At 43.5% G+C, this 26668-nt stretch overlaps 2 protein-coding genes across 2 annotated transcripts in view; one reads left to right on the forward strand and one right to left on the reverse strand.

Moving 5' to 3' along the window:
- The window catches only part of sesn1 (sestrin 1), a 54009-nt gene extending 38079 nt beyond the window's left edge, over positions 1 to 15930 (reverse strand). The window contains exon 1 of the mRNA XM_071516784.1: positions 15658 to 15930. Coding sequence (XP_071372885.1) covers positions 15658 to 15930 — 273 coding nt within the window. The remainder of the gene's footprint in view (positions 1 to 15657) is intronic.
- Positions 15931 to 18690: 2760 nt separating this feature from the next.
- cep57l1 (centrosomal protein 57, like 1) lies at positions 18691 to 23170 on the forward strand. The gene is made up of 11 exons (XM_071516803.1): positions 18691 to 18820; positions 19221 to 19398; positions 19524 to 19712; positions 19869 to 19990; positions 20386 to 20502; positions 20616 to 20693; positions 21309 to 21398; positions 21501 to 21575; positions 21700 to 21962; positions 22219 to 22363; positions 22601 to 23170. The coding sequence occupies exons 1-11, from the start codon at positions 18800 to 18802 to the stop codon at positions 22814 to 22816; spliced, it is 1494 nt and encodes a 497-aa protein (XP_071372904.1). The 5' UTR covers positions 18691 to 18799; the 3' UTR covers positions 22817 to 23170.
- The last annotated feature ends 3498 nt before the right edge of the window (positions 23171 to 26668 follow it).

Genomic DNA, 26668 nt, shown 5'->3' on the forward strand with positions numbered 1-26668 from the left:
AGAGGGAAATCCATGTCAACTTAGTTCACAGTCCGACAATCATCCCAACAATGGGCATCGATTCTCATGGCCTAATTTTTCCAGGGTATACTGTGTATGGCTCTCTAATCCAGATCGTCACATGAGAATCTCAAGACTGAAAGGCAGCTAGCCAGTGGAATCATTACCTAAAAATACTGACAGACAAGCAGCAGCACCTAGCCTACCACAGAGTTATGATTCAGCCAGTTAGGTAATGAGCCGCATACTGACCCCAATATGAGTAGAATTCCCTAATTCCCTGATGAGGGAGGCCGTCTGTTGAAAATTAGTTAAGTTTGGTTTAGTTTAGTTTACGTCTTATTAAAGGCATAACGGCTGACCAAAATCTCATCAATTGTGTCACTGCAGAGCTACTTACATCTAGCTTGCCTGGGTGCGGCTGTGCAATACAGTCCTATAGGGCCAACGGACACTCTCAAAATCAACCCCAAAAGCACCCAAAGCATGTCTTTTTCAGTTTCAGAGAAATACTGTAAGTTGAGTAATTAATTTTAAGAACAGTGTCCGTCAGTGAGCATTGCTCTAAATGTGCAAGAGTTGGCTACAAAAAGGGAAGCTAATTTTCATCTCAACCAGCTGCCTAAAATTAAAAAGCAAATATTAAAAATACATGCAGGCAGAAGCAGGCACGTGACATAGCACATAACCACAAGACAGTAATTGAGCAGTATATCTAGCAAAGCACACAAGATATACTAGGCAGACAAACAGAGTGGCACAGAATTAGCCACAGGACAACACTGCAAAGAAAACTAAGCTATGAAGATAAGCAAACACACAAAATTGGTAAAGAAATGGACAGAGGCACTGACAGATTGGCAATACGGCCCCTGAGAGAGGAGCACTGTTAATGTTGACATGTTTGATGATCATTTCCAATATCTTAAATGATTAGTAAAGAATGGGAAGAATAGATTTTTCCATGTACCAACCAGGTCTTAACACCACTACATACTGTAATGTAAATGTCATTTACCTTTTGTCCACACATATGCAGTACACTGCCTACTCAACTTCGACCCATTTTCAAAGGCCAATAGATAGACTACAGTATCAGATAGCAGATATAGCATTTAACTGCAGGAATGCTTGTTCTGACAGATGTCAAGATAAATATCACTGTTGTGACTTTAGAGTAATAAGGCACTGCCTTGACATGTGCATTGATTCCTAGTGGCTAGTTGGCTCGCTGTGTGACATAGCATAACACTGTTAGACAGCAGCCTGGAGAAAGTGTGTTACATAAATTACAGAACATCACTTGTTTTGCTTTCTTGCGCTCCCCCCCGACATCACACCGTGCCTGTACTGTGTAGGATTTATGACAAAGGCACCATATAGAGTTCCTTCCTACCCCTCCCGCTTCCCTGACGTCCAGCGGCATGAGACGAGAGCCAATGGGCTTCTGACACTCCCTTAAAACAAGCCAATGAAAACCTGAGAGCATGTTGCTGATTGACACCCTGAGGGGAGCTCTTGTCCGAATAGGCCCATGTGGGTTATAAGGGGATCTGTTCTTACAACAGATATTAACTCCTTTCCTCCATCTCTGAGATTAAAGTTGTTGCTGAGGAAAGCTGATATTAGTTCAGAGCTTAGGGATATTTACCGGGATGTTATCCCTAGAGGTAATGAGGAGGAGAGGAGAGAGAGAGAGAATGAGCTTGATTGAGTGACTAAAGGGTTTGTGTATATTTTGCATTGGTAGGTTGCCAACCTTGCATGCCTGGTTTCCTAAGGGCCTAGGAGTGTTTACTGCAACATGACTAGATGCCTAGAAACCTACAGAGGACAGACAAGGTGTGGCGCTCTGCCAGCACAGAGTATCCAGGAACCAGATGGAAAAGTTGTTTTCTCTCTCTCTCACACACACACACATCTATCTCCCTATGGCCTAGATCTTTCTTTCTTTTTTTCCCTCAATAGTTCAGCCAAGCTTGGCCCCTTCTATTCTTATACTTCTACTTTGACTAAAAGTCAGTCAAAATACTCAAAAAATGAAGCCTCTCCCTTTCTACATTTCTCTCTACTGGGGTCCTGGTGTCCAAGTATGAGGCAGTATGTTCTGTAAAACTTGTCGATTTGATTGGAGTAGTCAAATTCCTATACATTCTATACATACACGGTCCTTGGCAAAGAAAAAGTGTTTCTGATTGGGACTGTTTCCCTACAGCCATCTGAGAGTTCCCCGCTTGGTTTACTTGTCTCTTTGCCTTTTTTCCCTCCCATCATTCCATTCCCCTATTTACTGTTACTGCTTTTAAGCCTTCTTTCCGCAATAACTTACTGTACCCTTTCATTCATCCCTTCCCTTGCCCTGCCTCCATTCCACCCGCTTTCTCTCTCTCCTGGTCATTTAACAATGGACTGCATTGTTTCCAAACATTTCCAGTTGTTTAGATCTCTGTCTAATGCGCCCTTTGGCCTTTGAGATTATACTTGGTATTTTTCAAATAGGGCTTGTTCTTATTTTTAATCACCGTCAACAGAGACATAAGCCCACGGTAAGCCTATGCGCCCGGGCTGAAATGCTCCGACGAAGGTACTCCGTGCTGCGCTGCATTATCTGATGTATCAGAACCTGCATGACCAGCTGGAGGATCTATATTGACTTGTTTAGCACATTCTTCTGGGAGGATAAGTACTGCCTGTGTGCCGTATGGAAAAACTAGCATATCCAGTGCCATGATTCAGGAGCTCTCAAATGTTTTCATGTCACAGACCCCTAATTGAGAAAAGACTTAGTCACAGGAACCTCCATATAGGAAGACAAGGATCCTTGGGAGTCCCCGGACCCCACTTTGAGAGTATCAGTAGTTTGGGGCTGGGTTAGACTGTGTTAAAGTAGAATACCAGTCTCATTTAGACTTAAAGCCCATTTACTTCTGCCTACGTCCAGTTTACATTTCCCCCAGTCATTTTGCAATGCATGCTGTATGTAATTATATTTTTTAAATAATTTTTTCATTGTTTTTAAAATACAAACATTACGGTGTCAAACCTAGCTTGGAATTAACTGCTGCCCCAAATAAAGACATGGATGTGACAATAAAGTTTACAAGGCGACATGTTTTTGAGAGATTATTTCCTGATGGAGACTTCCATTTCTCCCAGTGGGTGTCAGTTGATTGACAGTAAACAGAGTGTAACGTAATCACAAAGGATGTCAGCGACTGGTGAACACTTTTGTCTACATCCTATGTTTACATTGTGACACGCCCGCCCCCCAGCCTCGCTCATCCAATCAAAGAGCCTGAAATACCCTCTGGTCCAATGAGAGAAAGGTCTCTGAATCCCTGATATGAAAACACTCAACTGGGAAGTAACAATAAAACAGAGAAACCTTTAAAAAACCAAGGTAAGGCTTCATGTTTACAGTGATGGATTGTCTAGCTTGGGCAATTTTCAAGTCTGTGGAAGCTGTTTCTCATACTATACAAAAATGAATGGCAGCAAATGGCTTCTTCTGACATCTCAGACTACACTGACTGTGTGCAGACACCACCAGAAATAAGGTAAAGGAAAGGTACGACTTAGACCATTGGCACAAACTTAAATGAAAAAAAAGTATTATCCTTTAAGGTTTATGAGTTAGAAGGGCTCAGCTGACAGACACGCTGTTAAGCCATCTCCCCATCTTGCAAGGTGACGCCCTTCAGGCTATAGCTGCTGTAAGCTACGTGTTCAGTTATCAGTTCCCATAACAATACCTACCTGACTCCATTCAAAAACAAGTCAGCCAAGTGTGACAAAAATGCATAGATGTACGTACATTGATGGAAGATGCTACAACAGTGAGTGTGCAGTCACTGGCTTCAGACATACTGTTGTTAGATAAATTAGTACTAGGACATAGAGTTCTGGGATGTGTGTGTGTGTGTGTGTGTGTGTGTGTGTGTGTGTGTGTGTGTGTGTGTGTGTGTGTGTGTGTGTGTGTGCACGCACCAGGGTGGGGGGCTGGGGGTACCCGGGGTAATACTAAACCCACAAGGTACGGTGGATGACAACATGATGTAACCTCAGTGCCTTAACGGCTATCTCATTCTTTGGCCTAATGACAGAGGAGACGTGATGCAATTACTATGTTGTTAGGACATCTAGTACAAGTATTTGAGGGTTAGGAGGGTAAACAAGCCCATGCACTAATACTCACACACATACAGTATGAACACACACACATTCAACTTCAGCACTGTCTGCTTTGCACCTTTGAGTCTAAGTTTCCGTTCTTTATTCAGTCATGAACTTTAAAACCGTCAACTGTAAAAAAAAAAAAAAAAAAAAAAAAGGAACATCAGCATTTCCTCTCTGACACGTGCATCTTCTGTCAAGTTAGACACAAGACAAAGAGGCTCACGTGTACCCCACCCAAAGGCCTTGTCTTGGACCGCAGGGGTGTCGAGGGGGGTCCCCTGAATTGACAACTCAACACACACTGGTCCCTACTGCACACACACAAACAGACACACCTCCTAGTTTCACTTGCCACAGACAGAAAAAGCAGACAGGCAGGCAGAAACACACAGACAGGCAGGCAGACAGAGAGGAGTGTGATAAACAAACACAGAAAGGCGGCATGGAGTGTGAAAAACATGCTATCACGCCGCACATTCATCCTCCAATTATAGACTCCCATCCATAACACGTATTTTTAGATCATTTGTGAATCAAACCTATTTTGCATTTTTGTTAGCTCATCATGATTTCCGTGCCAACTTTCACATATTTGACTGTCTCCGCTGCCAGTAGACTGTAACATAGTCTAACACAAGTAACAACACTCGTGAGTTAGCTGCATCCTGAAGGTAGCTGTATGGCTGCTGTGTATCTATACCATCACAAGTATTTTGGTACAATATCTGGTTACGCTCACAAACTATTTACCAAGTGATGGTTGGTTGCAACATATAACCATGTCCTTTTAGCGTGACTCAGAGTGTAGCAAATATACAGTAGATATGTGATCAAATATATCCCAGAATCATTTGAATATTTGATTTTGACCATTTTTCTAGTTTACCCCTTCTTTTAACCCCATTGCTTTGCAGTTCTTCTTCATTCCTGTTGTGTTTTAGCTGCTTTTAATTATCTTTTTCCCATAGCACTTTTTGCTTTTAATCAAAAGTGTGTTGTAAAAAAAAAATGCATTATTACTAGTATTTTTTTACTTACTTAATTACTTACTACTACTACTTAATTACGTACTTTACTTAAAGTGTATATGTCAATATATTCCTTAACATATTTAGAAAACCAAAATACTGACCAATGTCCAAAGGCAAACATTAAAATATATTTTCAGTATATATTTGAACGCACACGTGTGTGTGTGTGTGTGTGTGTGTGTGTGTGTGTGTGTGTGTGTGTGTGTGTTAAGATTCCGTCAGGGAGTTTGCCACCAAATAACCCCCAGCATGAAGGTGCTCATGTTCAGACCCTGGACACAGACAGACACACAGGTCGATATGCACGAGAGTGTTTTCCTGCCCTAAGTAAACACAGACCAGCAGACACACACTCGTGCAGGTTTTACAAACACTGCACGTCAATCACACATGCAGACACACACTCTCTCCCTCTGTCACTCTCCTACAGACACACACACACACACTTAGGCCTGGCTTTGGAGCAGAAGGGCCTGAGGTCAGAGGTGAACGACTGTGGGAACGCAGAGGTCCCGTAGCGTGAAACTGTCACCGTCCTGACAAACTGGTCTCTAACATAAACAAGCATGCATACATCAGCCTGGGACAATGCCCCTGAGAAGAGAGCACAATACCCTCAACCACTCTACAGCGGGCCTGAAACAATACCACACACGCTGAAACAACATCGGGACGAGGCCTAAGCCAACACGGCACTGGGCTAAGCTTGAAGCAACACCACTGGGTAAGCAGCACCACACAATGCTTGCAATGGGAAACAATCCATCAGGGGCTGACACAGCTAGCTTCGTGTCTCTAAGTGTGGGGTCTTTGCAAGGTGGGCCGAGGTGCACAGATGTGGACAAGCCCCTGTGTGTGTGTGTGAGTGTGTATAGTGTTTAATGGTTTTCCTTCAAGACGAAAGGGGGCTAATTGCCTCATCAGAAAACATCAGAAAAGCTTCCACCTACTGTACTTAACACAAGGCAACTGCATTACAATGCATATGAGGACAAAAATCATTAAATCTTGAATCCTACAGTCAGTGTCCAGAGTTCTAATATTAATATTGAGCTGCAAACCCATTATGGCGATCCATGTCTCAGATCTATTTAACTTGTCTTCACTTCTTCAAGACTGAAGTGGATGGAAGAAGTGAAATCAATAAAGGACTGTGGCTTTCACCTGGATTAACTGGTCAGTCTGTTTCAGTCATTCTGTTGCTTTTGAATCGGGGCCCAAATTTGGCCTTGGCCACGCAGGCACAACCCCAGCTTATTGGTCAACACAGTATTTCCTTATCTAAGGTTGTTTTTTGTTTGCAACCCTATCAGAGGCTCTCACAATTTGGCATTTGGGTTTAGACCTGACCAGCTGAGAAAGACCAGTCTATTTCATGGAAAAAGCGTCCCTAATATTTTGTTTGTGTATATTCCACCTCGCTAAGCCTGCTGTAGAGGCTCTGTGGTTGTATCCTAATAGGGCCTACCTCAGGCTGAGACCTGGACCCCAGCCACAGGGCTATTCATGCTTTGTGACCTGATCCGCAGATGCCTCTAAATCCTGCATGCTCACCATGATAAATCTCTCAAGACATATAAACACACACACCCACAGCCGCACACACACACACACAAACACACATATATAGACAGAAACAGATATGCCGACACACATATAGACAGACATAAACACAGACGATGACACACACACGCACACACACACACACACACACACACACGCCCGCACGCACAAACACACACTGGATGCAAGCCCAGTGACCAGGGCAAAAGGAAAAAATAAAAATCATGCGCAGCATTGCATGCATTCAGCACAGTGCATGGAAAATTCCCATCCAGCAACTCAAGAGGACAGGGGGAGAAGGATAAAGAGTGGTACATGGCGCCCTCCTGTGTACACACAGCAGAACTGCAGTTTACAGAACCGCTTCAGTCCAGTGCTGTGAATGATCAAACCATTCAGTGGCCTATTATTTTTCTTTTCTTTTCATCAAGTAAAAGGCGGAGCATTAAAAAGTAAGAGGATAGAGGATAAAAGGCACATATTGATTTCTCAAATTGTGAATCCACTGGACAATAACCTTCATCATTCATTCATGAATTTAATCAAATTAATCTGGAACAGATGGCATGCAACTCGATATCTGGAAAAACGCTCGAGACTTGGGGTTGCGGTGATGAGTGTATGAGGCAAGTGGGGTGATCTCTGGCCACTTCAACAGCACCGATCACAAAGATTTATTTTGTTGGACTGTGTGTGTGTGTGTGTGTGTGTGTGTGTCTATCCCTGTTTGACAACTCAGGATGTCCAACAGCCTTTAGGAACAAGCACCGCAGTTGAACTCCAGGCTAAAGTAACTATTCAATCTGATAAATGATACAGTGTGATACATTATTGTCATCACAGGCTAAATGGAGTTGAAACAAAAGTTAAAACAAAGTTTTAGGAAAGGAATAAGTATAATTATTCCTACAAATTATGGCTATGACTGATATCAAGCTGCATATTGTGACATCTCATATCATATCAAATTAATAATGTGTGTCAATGATAAATGCATAGATATTTCTGGTCAGAAAAACTGTTACATGGGCCAATCGAAAGGCAGGGTAAACACTGTGTTTATGTGTGTGTCTGTATGAGGGGGGGGGGGAGAGAGAGAGGGAGAGAGAGATGTGAGGGCTTGTTTATTCAGGACTGAACAGCACCATGTGATCACCCTATCACTATTCCCCTTAAATCTCCTGATAGGAGCGACACAGCGAATTCTGCTCTGCCTGAGACTGAAACACGCATGCCGAGCAGCAGAACACGGCTGTAACACCTTCCACCCACTGAACAGATAACTTGGGCCTATATCTCCGCTATTCATGTGCTTCTCCTGTGTGCGCTTCTCTCCTTCAAAGGGTCTATTTGTCATTCCCTTCCCACCTCCTGCTGCAGCACTTTGTTACTGTTGTCCACCGCCTCGCCTCCTCTCTCCACACCCCCTCCTCCATCTTTCTCTCTCTCTCTCTCTCTCCCTCTCTCTCTTTCTCTCTCAGTCTTGGGGTGTGTGGGTGAGAGAAGCAGAGCCTTGAAATGTATGCCTGAACCTCTGACTCTGACTCCAGTCAAGTCAGGGTGAAATTTCTTGCATGTGGGTTGGGCTCAGGTTCAAAAATATTATTGAAAAATTACATTATTATCAATTTATTATGAGGAAAATGTCAGCAATTTTGTGTTTTATAGTCTGGTTTGGGCTCATTAAAAGCTATTACACTCAGGCTTGGTTCGGGACTAGACAGAAAGTATTCAGGTTTTGGGCCGGGCTGGGCTCAGGCTCTAGAGAGCGGGGCTTGTAGTTACGGGGTGCTGGTAGTTTTCCACTGGAGGTTGCCGACTGAATACAGAGAAAGCCAGCGTTTGTTCAGCCTCCTCCATTTGCTCTCATCCTTCTCCCTCTCTCCTTCTCTTCTCCCACTTTCTACTCTATCGCCGTTACCTTCCTCCATCTCTCGTTTGCCACTGCTCATTCTTTGGCCTTCTGTGCGTATCCCTCCTGTTTTGCCTCTTTTCCGCTTTCTTTCCCCCTCTTCTTTCATCCTCTCTCTCTCTCTCTCGATTCCTGAATAGCACTGCCAGAAATAATCCCAGGCCAGCCAGCGCCCCCAGTAACTGTGCCAACCGACCCACCCCATCATTGCCCCTCATGCCACTGGTACCATGACGACTGCCTACACTCTGAAAAAGCCCATACCCAACACAAGCCCATCCCTCCCTCTGTGCCAGGATAACACAGTCTTTACATGCTTTAGTAGAGCAGCCATTATAATGAAGACTGATGAGGCTTATAGGGGGAGCACTGAAAGAAAAAAGGATTCATATTTCTTTCGTGATAAAAAAAAACCCAACCCAACATTCCAGGGTCTTGACAAGTGCACTAGTGGCTAAAAACAGTGTTTCTTATCATTTGTGCAAGCTTCCAACAGGATTGACAGTGACCTAGTTCCACACTTCCCACATGCCCCCTCCTCTCTAGTCTTCCCCAGTCTGCAGCCGACAGCATGCTGCACTGGCTGGAAGGTGGGGGTCTGTCTGGGTTTTTAGGATAAAAGTGTGTGGCTGTGTGTTGGTGCCCTTTTTTGCCATGTTTGAAATGATTTTGAATCTCCAGGACAGAAGTTTGATGATGGAAAGTCAAGATATTGTCATTTCTAAATCCTGCCCAGCATTTACACAGCCTTGGATTCTCAGTACGATTTTCCCTATAGAATAACCTAGACACAAGCTGAGCAAAATATCACAGTGTTTACCAACAAAACAGATACAAAGCCAGTTAGTTTATGTTCTTTCCTGCACGCACGACACCACTGTGGTAAATGAGAGCACATTTGTCATTAGAATGCATTCATTCATTTTAATAAATCAACAGATAAAATAGTATATATTGGGAAACCTCGCCTGCAGTTAGATATTAGCCTATATTTTCATTCGCAGACATTTGTGGCACAACGATCCAACCCACACAATTACATAAAGAAGATGCTGCCAGGAAGCTACGAATTTGGTGATGCAGTGAATTGCATCACTGCTTTGAAAAAAGCAACGGTAAAGGAGCAAAAAAGCATTAAAGAAGAGTGTCCGCATCTATGTGTGCAGCCTACAGGCCTTCACCCATCATTCAGGCTATAGACAACTATATTACCAGTAGTAAGGCCAGTAGTACAGAAAAGCCTTAAGGAGCCAAAATATCACTGCAATGAAAAGCCCCGGCATGTAGCTTAGTAAGACGACACACCCCGCAGACTAAGACTCCAACTGGCTGGGCTTCCACATACCCAGAATCACTCCAATCCCCCCCAACGCCGTCCCGTCATCCTGCCCAGCCGGCTGGCAGCTGTAAATCCGAAGCTTTATTTCTCTATCACGTCCTCCATCCACGGCAGCATCTCACTGTACAGTTACTGTGCCAAAGGTCGCTGGCTGCTGCGACCGCCGCCACCGCTGCCTCCCTGCTTTCTCTCCCCCCCAGAGTCTGACCTGGTTTGAGCATTTGCTAGCAGAGATCTCCCATAATCCAGCAGATCTGTCCAGCTCGCAAGGCTCTCTCCCTGGGTCCTCACTCTATTGATACAGTAAGCAAAGGCAGCCCAGAGAGGATTGGAGGCGTGCACACACACACACACACACACACACAGATGCAGGCACACACACATACACACACATACAAATGCACACAAAACAAAGGATCAGGAGAGAACGTCCTGCCACCATAACATTGAAAAAAAACACAACGATTCTCTGAACTGATCTCATGGTCAACATGGGGACTGTGACTATGCCTTCTCAGAAAAACAACACTGTATCTGTCCACATAGGTAGACAGGACAACTGCATTCACTTGACTATTGTCTCTGGCCGGCTTAAACATGACCAGGCGTTTGACAACTATCATCTGTCCCACAGTGCATGCACACCCTTCTAAAAACCAATATGACAGACACCCTATGCAAGAGAGAAAAGCTTTCTGGTTTGTTCTGGGTCAAGGCCAGAGCAAGGCAGCCATTCCACTTAATTAATCACACATAAGTGTTTATTACAGAGGCTGCTGAGTCATCCTAAATATCCATAATTAGCTAAATAAGTATGTGTAAAAAATGAAGAGCATCATAACCTCAAAACATCCGCCCGAAACTTCTAGAGCCTGTGCCTTCCTCAGAGCAACACAGATGGGCCAAAGTCTACTCCAGTCTGTTTCTCTACCCATGAGAGGAACAGTTTGTAAAAAATCCCTAAAAATTCTGTTTTCACCGGTGAAGGTCACAAGGAATGGCCTGGAGAACGGTCATTTGAGAGGTACAAGTTACCTGTTACGATACTGACTTGTGCATTAGGGAAAAAGTATAGCTGGGCGGCAGAAGCCTGCTGCAGTACTAATGAAGATTAAATAATGTGGGATTCCCATGATGGCTATAACTGTTCTGAATATGCAATGCAGCAATTTCCACTGAAGCTGGCTTTTAGAGGCCAAAAATTAGAACTCATATTGACCAAGCTATGATGTGACATTGTTCCTGCCAGTTGACCACATGTACTGATTTGAATGCATTTCATCTGAATCAAATTCAACTCCAGACACTAAGTCCAGACACACTGGCATTTAGAATAAGTCTTCCTTTACTTCAGCAAGTCAACAATGTAGGCTGCATCTGTGGACAAACACTTGGTAATCTGAACAGCATCAGCCCAAGGCACAACAACAACAGGTTGATTTTTGAGTGTGACTCCTAATTCAACTTAGGGTAAAGGGATAACACAATGGTGTAATTACATAACACAAAGAAACCACTCTCTGTCTCTGTCCAGCCGCCCAAGACTGGGCTCCTTTCATCCAGCTAGGGAACATGGTGACCAGAGAGAGCCGGCCGATGGAGTCTGCCCACCCCTTTCATAGACTTAGAACAAACACTTACTATTGTCTCTCTCCATTTGTGTGCGTTTGCATTTGCGTGTTTGTGTGTGCCCATCTATGCTGCTCCGCTCCTATATGCATTAGGTCAATAGCGCTCAATGAGGGTCTACTGCCTTAACAAGCTCAGGATGACCCTTTGACAGCATCTGCTTCTGTTGACCGTGCTCGCAGGATTGCATGGGTAAGCGGTTTTGACCCCAGTGTGTTCACCCCACCAGACCCCTTACACAAGGGCGGCTTGTGGGAACTCGACCCCTCCCCACGTACGCAGAACCCTATTTTAGGCCGTGCCCCCGTAACCTTTAACCCCTAGATCTCACCAATACTGGGGCAACACAATACTGCAAGCACACGAGCCCAGACCCATCCCTGTAACTGTCATCGCAGCTTGCCTTGCATATTCATAGGGTGCCTTGAAAAACAAACAACAAGACCGGGCCACTCAGATTGCAAAAAAAAGGCAAGTGAGGCAAATGTGAGGACAAAGGAAAAGTCCATGGCCTTGAATGCGAGATGTTAATCAAATAACTAGCTTATTTTTTCATGAGTCTCCTAGAATTTATCATATTGGTTCCTCAACTTTTATTGAATCCACTTCCTATTGTTAAAAGGCACAAAATCCAATGTGGATATGCAGAATGGGCCTACAGCCTAGGATATAACAGACAGAACTGTTCCAGGCCAAACAGTTGTGGGCTACAGGAGTATTACAGGACATTATTCCCACCAGACAGGAGGCCTTCCTCTTATAGAGGGGGGGGTTACCGTGAGGAAAGGCCTGTCTGTGCTTTCAAAGATTTCGTCTTTAATCAGCGGATCTGCCGGAATTAGAGGTCTGTCTGAGCCTGAGCCCCGCTTCCCACCCCCCTCCATCCCTGCCGACAGTGGGAGAGGTGTGTGTGTTGGTGGTGGTGGGGGGGGGTCTTCTACCGTGGGACCAGAGCGAAATGAGCCGCTGCGCTGGGCTCATAAATGCACCCTTTGGCAAGCCCTCGGCAAATGCAGCTTAGCATAATTCAGAAATACCAGACGGTGTGTACTGCGGTGCAGTGCTAAACCTGCAAAGCAGCTTTCTCTCTCTCTCTCTCATCTCTCTCTGCCCCGCTCCTCCATCTTCCAAATACACTTCCGCACAAATAGGAATTAATACCAATGCCAAACACTCTATTTCCTCAGAATAACAACATGTTTGGCCATCAAAAGTTGTCTGGCTTATTTTTTTGTTTATTTGTTATGAGAGGACTCATTTAGTGGGAGCGGCTACAGCTAACACCCTGCTAAAGCCGGGATAAATGCAATTTGTTCTGTGCAAGTAAATAATGCCAAACTGTACTGGCAAACTATAATAAACCCCAAATAAAATGCAGCAGCACTGTTGATAAGCAAAATATATAAAGCATAAGTACACATAGCATTTTATTAGTGTTTGTAATAGATACATTGAGGAAAGAAAAGAAGGCTGGAGGATTTGACAGCACAGCATAAACCCAGATTCAAATCCATGTGCATGTAGTTGCCAGTATGTGGCATTCACATTCGCAACCTGAATCAAAACTACACCCCAACATCTAGCTTTATTTATTATGCAATAATAATAAAATTGCATTGCATAATGACAATGCTGACATTGGCACGGATATAATGTTTATGTCAGTTGTTGGTAGAGACAGACAATTGTTCGGTGTGATGTCAATCCCCCTCCCTGTAATATTACACCCCTCCATTCATTAATAACTGGCCAGGTGGACTGTCACACCTGTCATATGACAAATCAACAACAACAACACAGTGCAAAAACAATAACATCACAACAGGCAATGGTAGGGAGTACTAATGAATGTGTGGAATAAGCTACACTAAATTATTTAAGTGATCTTTAGTGCATTTGAGGTTCTAATTTATCCCTCTAGAAGAATCCAGAGCCATAAACCAAGTTTCAATATTGCATTCAGTTATTTTGGTTCTACTTTCCTGCCCTTTGGCTATTGCTAAGTTATTTAGGATTCAATGTCGGATGATGTTTAAAATGTTGGGCGTTGTACTGGGGTGATGTTGGTGATGGAGGGCATTGGAAGGTATTCACAGTAAGCACTTCTTAGATCTAAAGACAATGGTGTCCACAGTACAAAGTGACCTAACTCTTTTTATTAGTGGCTCTGGGAATACCCGAACAGATGCAATGCAGACGTTCCTATCAGTAGAACTCTATGAGTGGTTGTGTGTAGAATCCTCTGTGCACATGAAATAAACAATAATATAAACCGTAATAATAAACTGAAAAATCCTAGTGAGAGAGTGCACTTCACAGGTAAGACAATTGTTCATCTATGTAGGAACTCACTGTAACAACTGATATTGCGTGATAGCAGTTAGATCACAGCCCCTTAATATAGCAACACATGACAGACAGCACCAGTAGATGTTTGTATTCACGATGGAGCAACTGTGGGGGGCGAACTTAGAACCACTGTCTTGCTAATTCCAGAGTTTGATGAACTGATAAAACTGCAAATTTTCCCATGTTTTTTCAATAGCTGGTTTCTAAGACAACACTGTCACATATTATAATAATTTTGAATCAATCACCAGTTGATTCCCCAATCCAAACAACAATAGCGTTCCTGTCACTGAAACTCTAAGTTAGAGGCAAGGACAAATGTTATGTTGAAGCCAAACATTAGGTTTGTGTACATTTTAACGACAGTGGCAGTATTTTGAGCATTTAAACACGTACATCAGAGCAGTATTTTGAGCAACGGTCAGAGCATTAGGGCCCAGACCCCATATACTCCTTGCTATTGGTTGCTTGTCATGGTGATCAAGGAATTTAATCTGATTCTACTGTTGTATTCATTGTAAGTCGCTCTGGATAAGAGCATCAGCTAAATGCCTACAATGTAAAATGTATGTGAAATGAGTTAAGATGTGAGAATCGTGATATGTGGAAGGGAAACTAATGTAGGCCTAATCTCTGTGAAAAGCTGTTTTCAAGATGCTACCCATATCTATAAAACAGAGTGAACTTAGGTCAAATAAGCAGATTATCAACTAATACTCAAGTAATTACTGTTTATGACAACGTGTCTTTCAGAAAATAGATTGGGAAATGATTTCTTATAAAAATATTTCAAGCCTCACAGTACTCTCAGTAGCAAAAAGGATTTTCCAACACAAAAAAAAAAATCTTAGAGGAACCACAGCACCTAATTACAAACCATGTTGGACCCTTAATATTAAGTTTATACTCTACAAGTTTATACTATGGGACATCTTAACACTTAACACTATAATCTCCAACAGGTCGGTTATACCTTTTTTGTTTTGTAAAAAATGTGACTTTGTTCAACAAAGAATAAGCAAATAAATTCCAAGCATTCATAGTTCTTTCAGCCAAAATGTGCTTCAAATATAATGATCGTTAAAATTAGTAGTCTTTCTTTTAACTTGTCCTTATTAAGCCAAATACTGATGAGAAACAAATTCATTATGCGTGTCTCGGCTTAGAGATAAAAGTAATGTTTTTAGGGATTTTAGGCCATTGAAATTTGCCTATTCTAGGCACCAGGAGTATAATTAATCAGGAAGATGAATAATTTCTGCTCTTCATAATATATGCTGATCCTTGACTTGCTCGACTGTGTGTGTGTCTGTGTATGTGGGTGTGTGTGTGTCTGTGTCTGTGTATGTGGGTGTGTGTTGCTGGAGGGGGGCGGGTGGGCAGAGGGTGTGGGGGGTTGGTAACACTTTGGCTCTTGTAGTGTTTTAGCGTTAATGAGTTCATGGTGTCTCATCGTCTCGTTGCCAGAGTGTAATCCACTTGACAAAATATGGATTGGGTCTAGGTAAGGTACTGACTTAACGGCCGTGTTTGCAATGCTTATGAAGAGGTGCAGAGAGGAGCAGATGGCAGCAGAACAATAGCATAAGCACTACTAAGAGAAGGGCATATGCAGGCATACAGGCTGTCTCATCATAAAACTCTACAGGATCTCCTACCTGGACAGTTTGCAGAAGCCAGATGCATCGCTCCCTGACGTTTTTGTAGGGACAGCGTTTGGAGAGCATGAGGAGACGAGCCAGGATGTCATTCAGATCGCTGCTGAGTGGGCTGGCTGAGGCCGGGGGCGAGGGGGCCGGTATCGGCCCGATGTCTTCCACTCTCCTCATCACCTCCTGGTGGATGAGCTCCATGGCTGCTTCTCTGGAGCTGGCATCACGGCTGACGAGCCCGTCCCACCTCCCCATAGACTCCTGGTCCTGCGCATCCATCTTCTGATGTAGGCCTAGTGCTTGTGGTGCCTTATGACAGGCTGGACAACAAAATGACACATGAAACAGTCCAAACTTACATCATGGCATTATAGTGCGCCCAATCCATTTTTACTGGATGATTTGAATAACAGACTACTAGATCCACTGTAAACCTCAATACAGTGGATCACTGAGCCAGAGGGGAGGGGGGGGGGGGCATGTGCGTGTCTTACAATTCACTGTGTATCTAAACATGACATTACAGGAATCAGGGGTCATGTTGAAAATGTTTTTCCAGTAAGTTATTAATTGCGCCATTGTGATTTGTGGTCTGCTACCAACTTCGAGAGAAAACAACAGCCTAGTTAGTACTGACAATCTCCTAGTTTGACAAGCCACCATAACCTGGCAATGAAAGTGTTATTACGACCTATATCGCTTTACAGCATGCACTGGCAGGAGATAACGGACCAGCGTTGACTGGTTTATGGGTCATTAATGTAATATCTGACTTGCTATAATCAAAAATGTCCAAATAGTAGCTTGCCGAGCACGGACAGTTAGTAAAGCAAATGGTCCATTCAATCTCTCCCTGCCTGCTCGTGTCTATCGTCTCAAGGCTTCCAAGCTGCCCGTGACAAAGACACCGGTGAAGTACTGCAGAGCCGCTGTAAAAACAACATTCCCACACACAACCCTTTCACCACGAGCAAAAAACAACGAGTGTCATTATTAAATACTCACTTTATTCACATTCTTTGATGCAGGTCTTCGGCTACGGGACGCCTTGCCTCGGCACTGACCACTAGTCCCAGGGTAGAAATGATAGGAGGCAACAACTTGGGGTAAACATTTGATTGGCGTGACAAGCGTCCAATGAGCGGAGTCGGTGGGCATTCTGGGGCGGCTCCCTACCGATTTCGACAAATGATTGGTTTGTGGGGCGTTGCCATGCTCGCGGAGGAGGGGTTCATGGGAATTGGATTCTCTCGAAAATCTCTACACGTTCAGCGCATGTGGAAGACAGCTCTTCAAAACTACATCTCCCATCATGCTTTTCGTTGGCAGTAGCCCCCCCCTTCTCTTGTTTATCAGAACCAAGAGAGAGACAGACAGACAGAGAGAGAGACCGCAGTCTATGAGAGAGATACGGGAAAACAGAGGGGAGAGAGAGAGAGATGCTGTACATTTCCATTTGTTTTGTTATGAGAAAGCATGCCTCTTTCATATATATAGTGAACTGCCAACCTAGACACAAGACAAAGATAAAATCTTGCCCTAGCATCTAAAACAATTTAATAAACACCATGGACACACATTTTCCAGTGTCAACATGCCATACTGGCTGAAAGAAGTTAAATTGTCAAAGATTTTGATGTCATTAAAATTATTAAATAGACTGATGCAATGGAGCAAAATTCCTTCCGAAAGCTGGTGTTTGCATACATCATAACTGCATGTTACGATGGGCAAACATTCTGTGGAAAATCAGAAAAAGAATATAAATCTGCAAGAGAAATAAACAGCTTTCATGCATCCAGATTTTAAAACAAACAAACAATACAACTCCCACACTGCAGACATGTAGGCTATCACTGCAGTAATGTTGACAGAGTGATAATCAATCAGTATACTGTTTGACTGAATGATTGATTGATTGATTGATTGGTTGATTGATTGGTTGATTGATTAATTGATTGATTGGTTGGTAGGTTGATTGATTGCTTGGCTTAAGAAAGTAACTTATATTGGTGGCAAACTGATGAGACAAAATGACATCAAACTGGGAGGTTTGCTTAAACAGATTCCAGTGGAGACTTGTTGTCTGTCTCTTGTAGCATAACATGACACATACATTACATTTTCCTAATTTGCAGACCACAAGGTGATCATTTTTCTAATGCAGCTCTAGACCCTGGGCAGGGATTTCAAAACTGGGGACCAGGGACCCCTCAGGGTCTTTGAGGGGGTTCTATTGGGGTCCCCGGCAAAATGAAAAATAGTTTTAATTCAGTGATATTTAGCATTGGGGACTAGTTTCACAACATGTAATTAAAATAATAGTTTAACTGCATTTTGCAGTATCTTGGTTGTCAACTAAACTCAAATTTGTTTAGTGTTTAAGTAGTTGATTATGTTTTTGCCATTTTTGATGTAGTAAACTACTGCAACTACCAACTATTGTTGGCAGAACAAGAAGAGAACTACTGTAATTTTTTTCACCCTAAGATTTGCTAAGTCTTTCTGTCAGGAAACTGTTGGAGTGCAGGTAAACATTCCCTGCACTTAGAATAAAATGCATTTTTAACATTCTAATGAGTGGTATATGCAGTCATGCGATTTTGTAAATATGACATTGCAAATGCAGATAATATGAATGAGTTTGCTTTTAGTTTGCTGTAGTTCAACGTATTCCAATGTGGAGTAGCCTCTAACTGGTAGCTTGTAAACTTTCAAATTGGCTTTTCCAACACTGGTTATTTCTAGAAGTTAGCACAATACAATGGAAGAAACTGTTTCACTCTCCCCCTGTAATCCCTACAGTAAAGACAGACTGGGGTGCCTGCAGCTTCATCGGATGGGTGTCTTTGGTCTCTAGTTGGGGTGACTGACCAAGGAGGTTTTTGAAGGAACAGTCTGGAAAGCTCTGTCCCAGGGAGGCGGAGGAGGAGACAGTACAGTATGCAGGCGGAACCAGAGTGAGGGCGGTAAAGAGGAGGGAAATTTAAAACGTCCGGACCCTGCCCCGCTCCGTGACAGATCAACTGGAGCGCTGAGAGAAGTTACACAAAAACTACTTGCAAAAGAACCTAACTTGATAGATTGGAAGCATTAGATATAAACACATGATTACTTTTGAAAGGAGTATCAGACTGTAGGTTACAACATGGAGACTTACCGAGATCAGGTGGGTTAACGTTCTCATGCAAGTCAGCTAGCTAGCAAGCTGCTAATGTGGCTAACATTAGCTTAGGAAATGTTTACTATTCTTAACGTAGCTACAGCGTCGTTAGCTGCGAGGTTAACTGCAAGACTTTCCTACTGGGTTCGCTACGTCTATCTAGGTTATCTAACGTTACGTAAAAATACTACCAATTTTAACTAGTAGTATTTCTGACGAAACACTTGCTTATTAGTAAATACGTAGGCTGTTTTCATTTGCTTGCTAGCTAACGTTAGCAATGTTGGAATGCAACTTTGTTTCTAGGCACGGTGCGCTTGTTTTGAAATCTGCCTCCTGTTGCACACAGCAATGCTATGCAGTTGTTACAATTTGTCAAGCAATTGCTTCCTCCTCCTACCTGCAGATTTTAGACTCGCCCTCTAAGAACAGTTACATTGGGAGCTACTACCAGCCTCCAGACAGGATACTGTCAATACCAAGAGAGAAGGAGACCCCTGTACAGCTTCCCATGAGCATGAACCTACAGCAGACTAGTCCTTGGGTGTCTCGGACCACACCTAACGTTAATGTTGACAGCAAAGGTACGTTATGGCTTAACACTTTTGTCATGTTATGTTAAGCTACATGTGTCATTTTTCCAAAAACTGCCTCAACTAAATCTCTGTTCAGGCCAACTAACACATCAGCGTGTTTGTCTCCTCTTCAGCTGTCATTGATGCACTGAAGACCCTCCAGGAGAAGATCAGGCGGCTGGAGTTGGAAAGGAGGCAAGCAGAGAGGAACGTCCAGCAGTTCTCCCAGGCTGCTCAGAAGTATGAGCAGTACACTGCATCTGCTGCTGCGCACAGCCAATCACCGCTCAACCTGCCCGAGACAGACAACTCCAGCAGGAAAGGTAACTGACAGAGGCCACTGCACTTCACTGGGCTCCAGTGCCATCTAAATATTTCTTAACCAAAGTCTGCACTTGAATTGAGATTTCCTTTCAGGCATATTATGTGTTTTTGGTGTAGATATTTTTTAATATGCATGTCTGTGCTTGTGGTAATAGAGCTGGGCTCACAGCTGCAGTCTGCAGAAGCTCGCTGTCACGTCCTTGAGAAGCAGCTGGACTACATGAAGAAGATGGTGGAAAATGCTGAGAAGGAGAAGAAGGCTCTGACGGAGAAACAGGTAGCCTGTAAGGGGACATTCTGGCCAAAATGCAAGGCCGGAATTCATCTTAAATCTCACCTTCAAAGTTGATAATAAACCTTATCCTTACTGTAACCATAATCTTAACCACACTCAAGATTATATGCCTATGCCTAACCTTAAATATGAACAATTTCTTTGTGATAAGCGATCTTCAATATAACAATTTCACATTTTGCAACTTGGCCAAAAAGTGAAATCCTCGCCTGGGAAATCGTTTTACTATCTTTTAAATAAAATTACATTCTTTCAACAAAGGATAACAAGCCACATATCCTTAGGCCCTTGTCATGGGATTTCTGGACATCAGTGGACAAGAGAGCTTGTTACTAACCAGCCATATAATCTCTCTTTCCTCTGACTCCTCACACCAGGCTTCACTTCAGAACCAGAAGCTGCCGAAAGGCTCAAACATCCAAACTCAGCGTGAGAAGCTGGACAAACTTGAAAGGGAGTGTCTCAAATTGAGTAAAACCCAAACTCTGGCAGAGGTAACTTGCAGTTTTTCCAATGCATTAGTCTGTCAGCTAATCACAGAATGAGAGTTGAATAAAGTTCTATATTTCATGATATGAATATCACAACTTGATTGCATTCCTCTCAGATGAAACTTGCAGTTCTGGAGCAGAAACTACTGAAAGAAGAGCATGAGCGTAAGCTTGTGCAGGAGAAGGCAGATGAGGTCAGTCCACACACACACACACTTTTTTCACTACATTTTTGGATCAACAATGACCTGAAAGATGACTTTCACCTTATTAGATAATTCTCCATATACACCTATTTAACAAGAAATTCCACAAACATACTGTACAAAAAATATTTTCTTGAATTTTTATATGTAAACCCCATTACTTGTACTTCATGGAAAATGGTGGGTTTTTAGTGGCTACTTCATGGCACACCAGTAGGCATACATAAAACTTCCAACCAATCATTTTTTATTTGTTTTTTTGGCCTCACACTGGAGACAAAATCTTCCTCTTTCCATTCTTCCTCCTCCAATTCCTGCAGTCCAAGGGTTTCATCCACTACTGCTCCAATAACAGGGGTGATGGCATGTTGGAGGAGGCCAGTGGTCCTATAGGTTTTAATGCAGGCTTGCATCCAGTTTTCCTTAGTCACTTTCCATCTTTGTTCTGGCCCAATCCCCCCACTTGTGAACAGTCCCTCCTCGCGTTATGTCCTGCCCCAACATCCTATTTCAACTGTAAATACATGAAATTACAGAAACAAGACGCCATCAAAATGCTGTTTCTTTGTGACTTTAACCCTGCTGCTCTTGCCATGTTCACAGCTGCAGAGGGAGTTGGACATTAACCTTCAGCTGTGTCCCCCAGCTACTGAAGAGATCAAACCAAAGAAGAAAAGGAAAACGACCTCCAGGGTACTTTGCTCACTGCTTACAGCTAATTAACTGCACGTATTTAGTTGATGAGAAAGAGAATTGTTTGGATGTAGTAGTGATAACAGCCATCTTCTATCTCAGAGACCCTCTAGAAAGAGTGAACCAGTATCACCAAGCCGCCCAAAGGGCAAGCGAATGCCCTTTGTTGCAGGAACGGTAAGTCAGTACTGATGCTCTGACTCAACTACAACAACTATAAGAACCATGTGTCTTTGAGTGACTGAGTTGTTTCCCTTTTGTTCTCTGTGCTTTCTCTCTTGTTCCCCTCTTCCTCTCGTAGTCGACGAGCCCTAGCCATTCGGTCCACGCCAACGTACAAAGCATCCTTCACATGATGAAGCACCACCAGCCGCAGCTGTGTGACAGAGTGCGCTCCCTGCACAGGTCCGGCTGTGGAGCTAAGAAAAGCCTCGGCAGGGACTTCTCTCCATCCTCCGCTGCTCCTCATAAGCCTGGCGGTGGGCCTGAGCAAGCAGCTCCGTCACTGGGCTCTCTGTCCGACCTGCTCTTGGCTCTGCAGGACGAGCTAGGACAGATGAGCTTGTGAGTAAGCAACTCTTCCCTGGGAGCTTGTGCATGACATTGATACAATATGTGGATAACACAGTGACACTTTGGAGGGATTGGAGTCTTTAGGGGTTTATTTTCCTTCCTTTCCGTTTTTTTGTGTACAACTATCATTCATTTCTGAAGGGAGATTACTGTTTTGCTGCATTTCTGTGTTATCACATCCCTGCATAGACCAACTGTTCACACATTGAGCTATCTGTGTGTGTGTGTGTGTGTGTGTGTGTGTCAGTGAGCACCAGGAGTTGATGCATCAGATAGATGCAACACATCATCGGGAGCACAGGGAGGACCTGGAGAGAGAACTGGAGGGGTTGGTCAACAAGATGGAGGAAAAGGGAGCTCAGATCACTAAGCTCCGCAAACACCAGCAGGCGGTATGCAAACTACTACTCAATACAACTCAATAGGCCATTACCTACCTCACTCTGCATTATCAGTGGAGATCTTTGTGGTTTTGTATAAAGTCTTGTATGCCAAAAGAGATTTAAGCATGTCCTTTGTTTGCATATTGTGGGCGCTGATAGGCATAGGTGTTAATAGGTGTAAAGCATGTGTGTAAGCGTCTGAAGACTGACAGGTTTTCTACCTTCTACTTCCTCTCCCTCCCACAGGTCCACAAGTTGACCCAGAGCACCGAGAAGCAAGCGCGCAGTAACGAGACAAAGACCAAGAAGGCGAGTGGGATCAGGCCGCCCCTCCCCTCCCCTGTGAGGGCTAAGCAGCAGGGACAGAAGGGCGGTCCGCCTCAGAGCAACCTGCGGCTTCTCAGAGAGACCCAGAAGTTCCGGAACAGCCTGAAACAAGATGACCTTTCTTGGGAGACATAAGGAGCTCTGAAAGACCCTTCTCTGTGTGCAGGCTTTGATCCCAGTGCCGATTGAACAACAACCTCTTGGTTCCTTGCAACCTGCTTCCCCCCCTTCTCCGAAAGACAAAAGGCCTCCAGGAACAGGCAGTTTTTTCCTCTACTTATGAATGAGGGGAGGGAATGAATAGTTTTTGAGATTTAATTAGGGGTTGAACCTGTTGCGCAATGGGTGACTGATTTAAATGAAAACTTGCACATACAGGGTCCTTCATAGGTAGTGGGTATGGATTATGAACTATGACCTTGACCTGGCTGAACAATGAAGCTGTTTTGAAAGTGAATACGTCCACTGAGTGTCTCTCTCTTCTTGACTGAATGGAAATCAGTTGTTTGCTTTAGTAATGGATTCTATTTTTAACATATTTTAAGAATTTAATAAAGCTTATTTTCTTTACATAATTTTGTTTGTTGACCTTCTACCGCTGCCAACACAAATGCAGGTCCCCTATTTTTTTTTTTACCTTTTTAGGAGTTCTGGCTTCATGCTGTTAACCACTAGATGGCAGTGCTCAGCCTATGTCTTGTATGTAACTGTGGAGGCCTTTACCTATGACACATAAACGTCATACAGCTGTATGGAAACTAATTAGACATAACTTGTAACGTTGCGTGCAGCATCAAGCTCTCACTTTCTTGAACAGCCTGTGTTAGTGATGGGGCAAATGTTTTGTGTCTTCCGTTTGAGAGTTTGTGAAGGGCCAGCTGAGTAAATGTAGTGCTGACCGCAAGTCAAAAGGAAGTGGTTTTTGACTGGGAGTGACTGCCTTTTGCCTCACAGGATTTGTCTCTTTCACAGATCCAAACGAGCTATACCGCCTTGAATCCGACCATGATGGCCATCGCACATCTTAATTGTAGGCTGCTCGGATGACAGGACACATTTCTAGCATCGCTGAGCGGTGTGGGCTTGTGTATGTGCTCTGTGTCGATGTGATACAGCCACCTTTTATGGCATGAACGAGGAGCTGCCTCATAACATTCCAGCGTTATCTCTTCAGCACTGATCCTTGGTCGACAAACACAGGTTTTGTCTCATCAGGTCACATTATGATGCACAAGTAGCATGTTTGACCTTTATATGACCTAAACTAACCTCAGTCACTCCCTAGGCCCCAAATAACCGTCAACAACCAGTTCTACAGGGGTTGTGTGGTCAGATCACGTTGAAAAGAAAGGCTTAAAAACAAAGACACATCCTTAGCTGCTATACAAAGTCCTGAGTCGTGGGAGAAGAAAACAGCTGACGGTTATTATTACTTTCTGCGCTCAGCTTGTTTCACTTCATTATCTCGCTAACATTGCTTGCCCCTGGTATTCTCAGCGTGATTCAGAGTTCACTGCATGGTTTAACAGAGAGAGAATGAAGTGAGCTGGTGTATGAGAGAGAGGCTAAACTCGTGGCTTTGTCTCCCTGTGCCTCAATATTAGATTACAGAGCACGGCTGGACGCGGCAATCAGGTTAGCTGTGGCCAGTCCAGTCCCCTCCACCCCCACATACACCTCGTCCTGTCCTGTCCACGTCCCCCCCCCCCCCCGACCCATAGTGCTCTCTGCTACCTTGTGACTGCCCACCACTCGCTCTCTCTCTCTCTCTCTGTGTGGCATTGAACAGCAGCAGTGTTCAGAGAGCAGCGGACGTAGGAGGGCCGGGTGATGTCTGAGTCTATGCCAGGCATGTCGATGTGGGTGTGTGAAAGTCCTTCCTCCAAACAGCTCCTGATCCGTCATCCAAGATATTTCTGCAGTGTGCCATTCAAATAAAGAGCGAGCACCAAATTGGCTTACAGTCTCTTTGAATTGTCACCAGTTTTCTGCAAAGAGACTAATTCAAAATCTATTTCATTGATGTATGAATATGAGTTTATTGGTCACTGAGAAGCAGGCTGGGAGTGGGATTTTCCATTCCTGAGTTAAGCCCATAAGAGATGTCCAGCGTGTGGTTTGCCATCCCTGTCCTGTCCATCATGGCAGAGGCTTAAGTGCAGGGTTGCAGATTGTTTTTAATGGAAAGATGGGAGAGAGAGAAAGATCATGTATGCGGTTGTCCAAAAAACACTTTTGTCTTTCCCGTAACTCCCCTCGTGCTTCTGGGAAACGGTGCCAGCTGGGAACTCCGGGCCGCTGGAAGAATAACATCCAGCACAAACACACATGCACACACCTCTTTCGAGAATGCACTTGCATGCAATCAGCTGCATGTGGCATCAGTCTTGAGTGAGCGAGTGTGTGTACACGCAAACACACACATGCACACACACTTCCTTTGGAACTATCATTTTTTTGCTACATAAGCAGAAGCTCACCGTGACCTTGGAAACTGACTGTGTATCCTGTTAAGAGTACAACGCAGTGAAAATTGTGTGTTTGTGTGTGCAACAGTAAGAAATGTTGATTGTAACAGAAAGTAGGAGGTTTCTTTGACCAGTTAAGACATTATTGGTAGGATAACACTTTATTTGGATAGTCCAATGTTGATACTCAGTTATCGGGTAACAAAAAGTAGATGTTCAACCAAGAGTCACTTGTCTATTTGGTGAATCACCACAGACTATAAAATGAGTCTATCCCTAAACCCAGCCCTAAGATTAACCCTAGCCAGGACATTGAATATCTATAGACAACTTTTCACACAATTATGAGTATCACCTGAAACTCAGTAGACTTTTTAGTGACTCATTATAGTCACTTGATCCACACTGGACTGTTCAAATAAATAAATTAAGTGTGACCCATGAAGCTAAATCATTCCAGTGTCATCGATGTTTGCGTATTCATGGGATAAACTTTGGACCTATTTCCTCTTTAATATCCTGTTGAGTTCTCACACACTCTGAAGAGAGGAAATGGCAGTGGGAGAGCGCACTAAATGACACATTCAGTAAGTATCATCACCAAGCTGGACGAGCAGTGTGTGTGAGTGCAAAAGACATAGTCCACTAGATGAACTATGTTACATACAGTATAAAACCTATGACCATAGGAACTGTACGGCTATTTTTATATGTATTGACCAAAAGGGGGCACTACTGCCTACCATGAGCGCCAGCTAACTTGACCATAAAATCAAGAGGTCCACCAGCATGAACAAGGTCACCTACAGTGTTTATGCCTGTCATTGATATCAGTGCTTTTCCCAATGGGCTCTGAGCCTATTGTCCCTCAAAACCCAAGCCAGCATCCTCACAACAAGAGGTAGGAGCAGGTAAAGTTGATGATCCCAACTGTTTTGGTGAAACTTCAAACTCCAGGTACTGATGAAAACCACGGTTCACCAGTGGCCTTTATCCAATAAGGTAAAAGGTAAAAAGTACAGACGTATGTTTATGCCGATTGCTGTTTACATAACCAAGGAAGAGCGGACTGATAGAGACGGATATGTGACCAAAACGCATCTGAGAATAACCGGATGTATTGTAGCCTATATAAGAATACTTTGATTTGATTCAACATTGATTTGATGTTAATTTCATTGCCAACAAGACAGCTTGTTGACAAAGCATTAACTGCACACACGGGGTAAGACAAAACAAAGCATGAACCTGATACCTTTTGTTGTCCAGGCAACTGGCCTTTCAATTGTAACCATGGGGATGAAGCCTTGGACTGAGACCTGACTGCATATCATTGCCCCAGTCGTGATTTGTCATGTAAATTAGAAGCTGCAAGAAAGTTGATACTGCTGTCAAAAGAAAGGGAAAGACAAGGACTTGTTTAACAATATTCAAACTTTATTGGTTGAACATTGTCAAACTAAAGGGAACACTAGAAAAAACAAGGCAAAAAACAAGATTTCAGAGAAAAAAGGACACA

This window comes from Centroberyx affinis, unplaced genomic scaffold, assembly GCF_046629955.1.
Source record: "Centroberyx affinis isolate AG114_WGS23_722 - 3 ecotype Tasmania unplaced genomic scaffold, CSIRO-AGI_Caff_v1 ptg000431l_1, whole genome shotgun sequence".
Lineage (NCBI taxonomy): Eukaryota > Metazoa > Chordata > Actinopteri > Beryciformes > Berycidae > Centroberyx > Centroberyx affinis.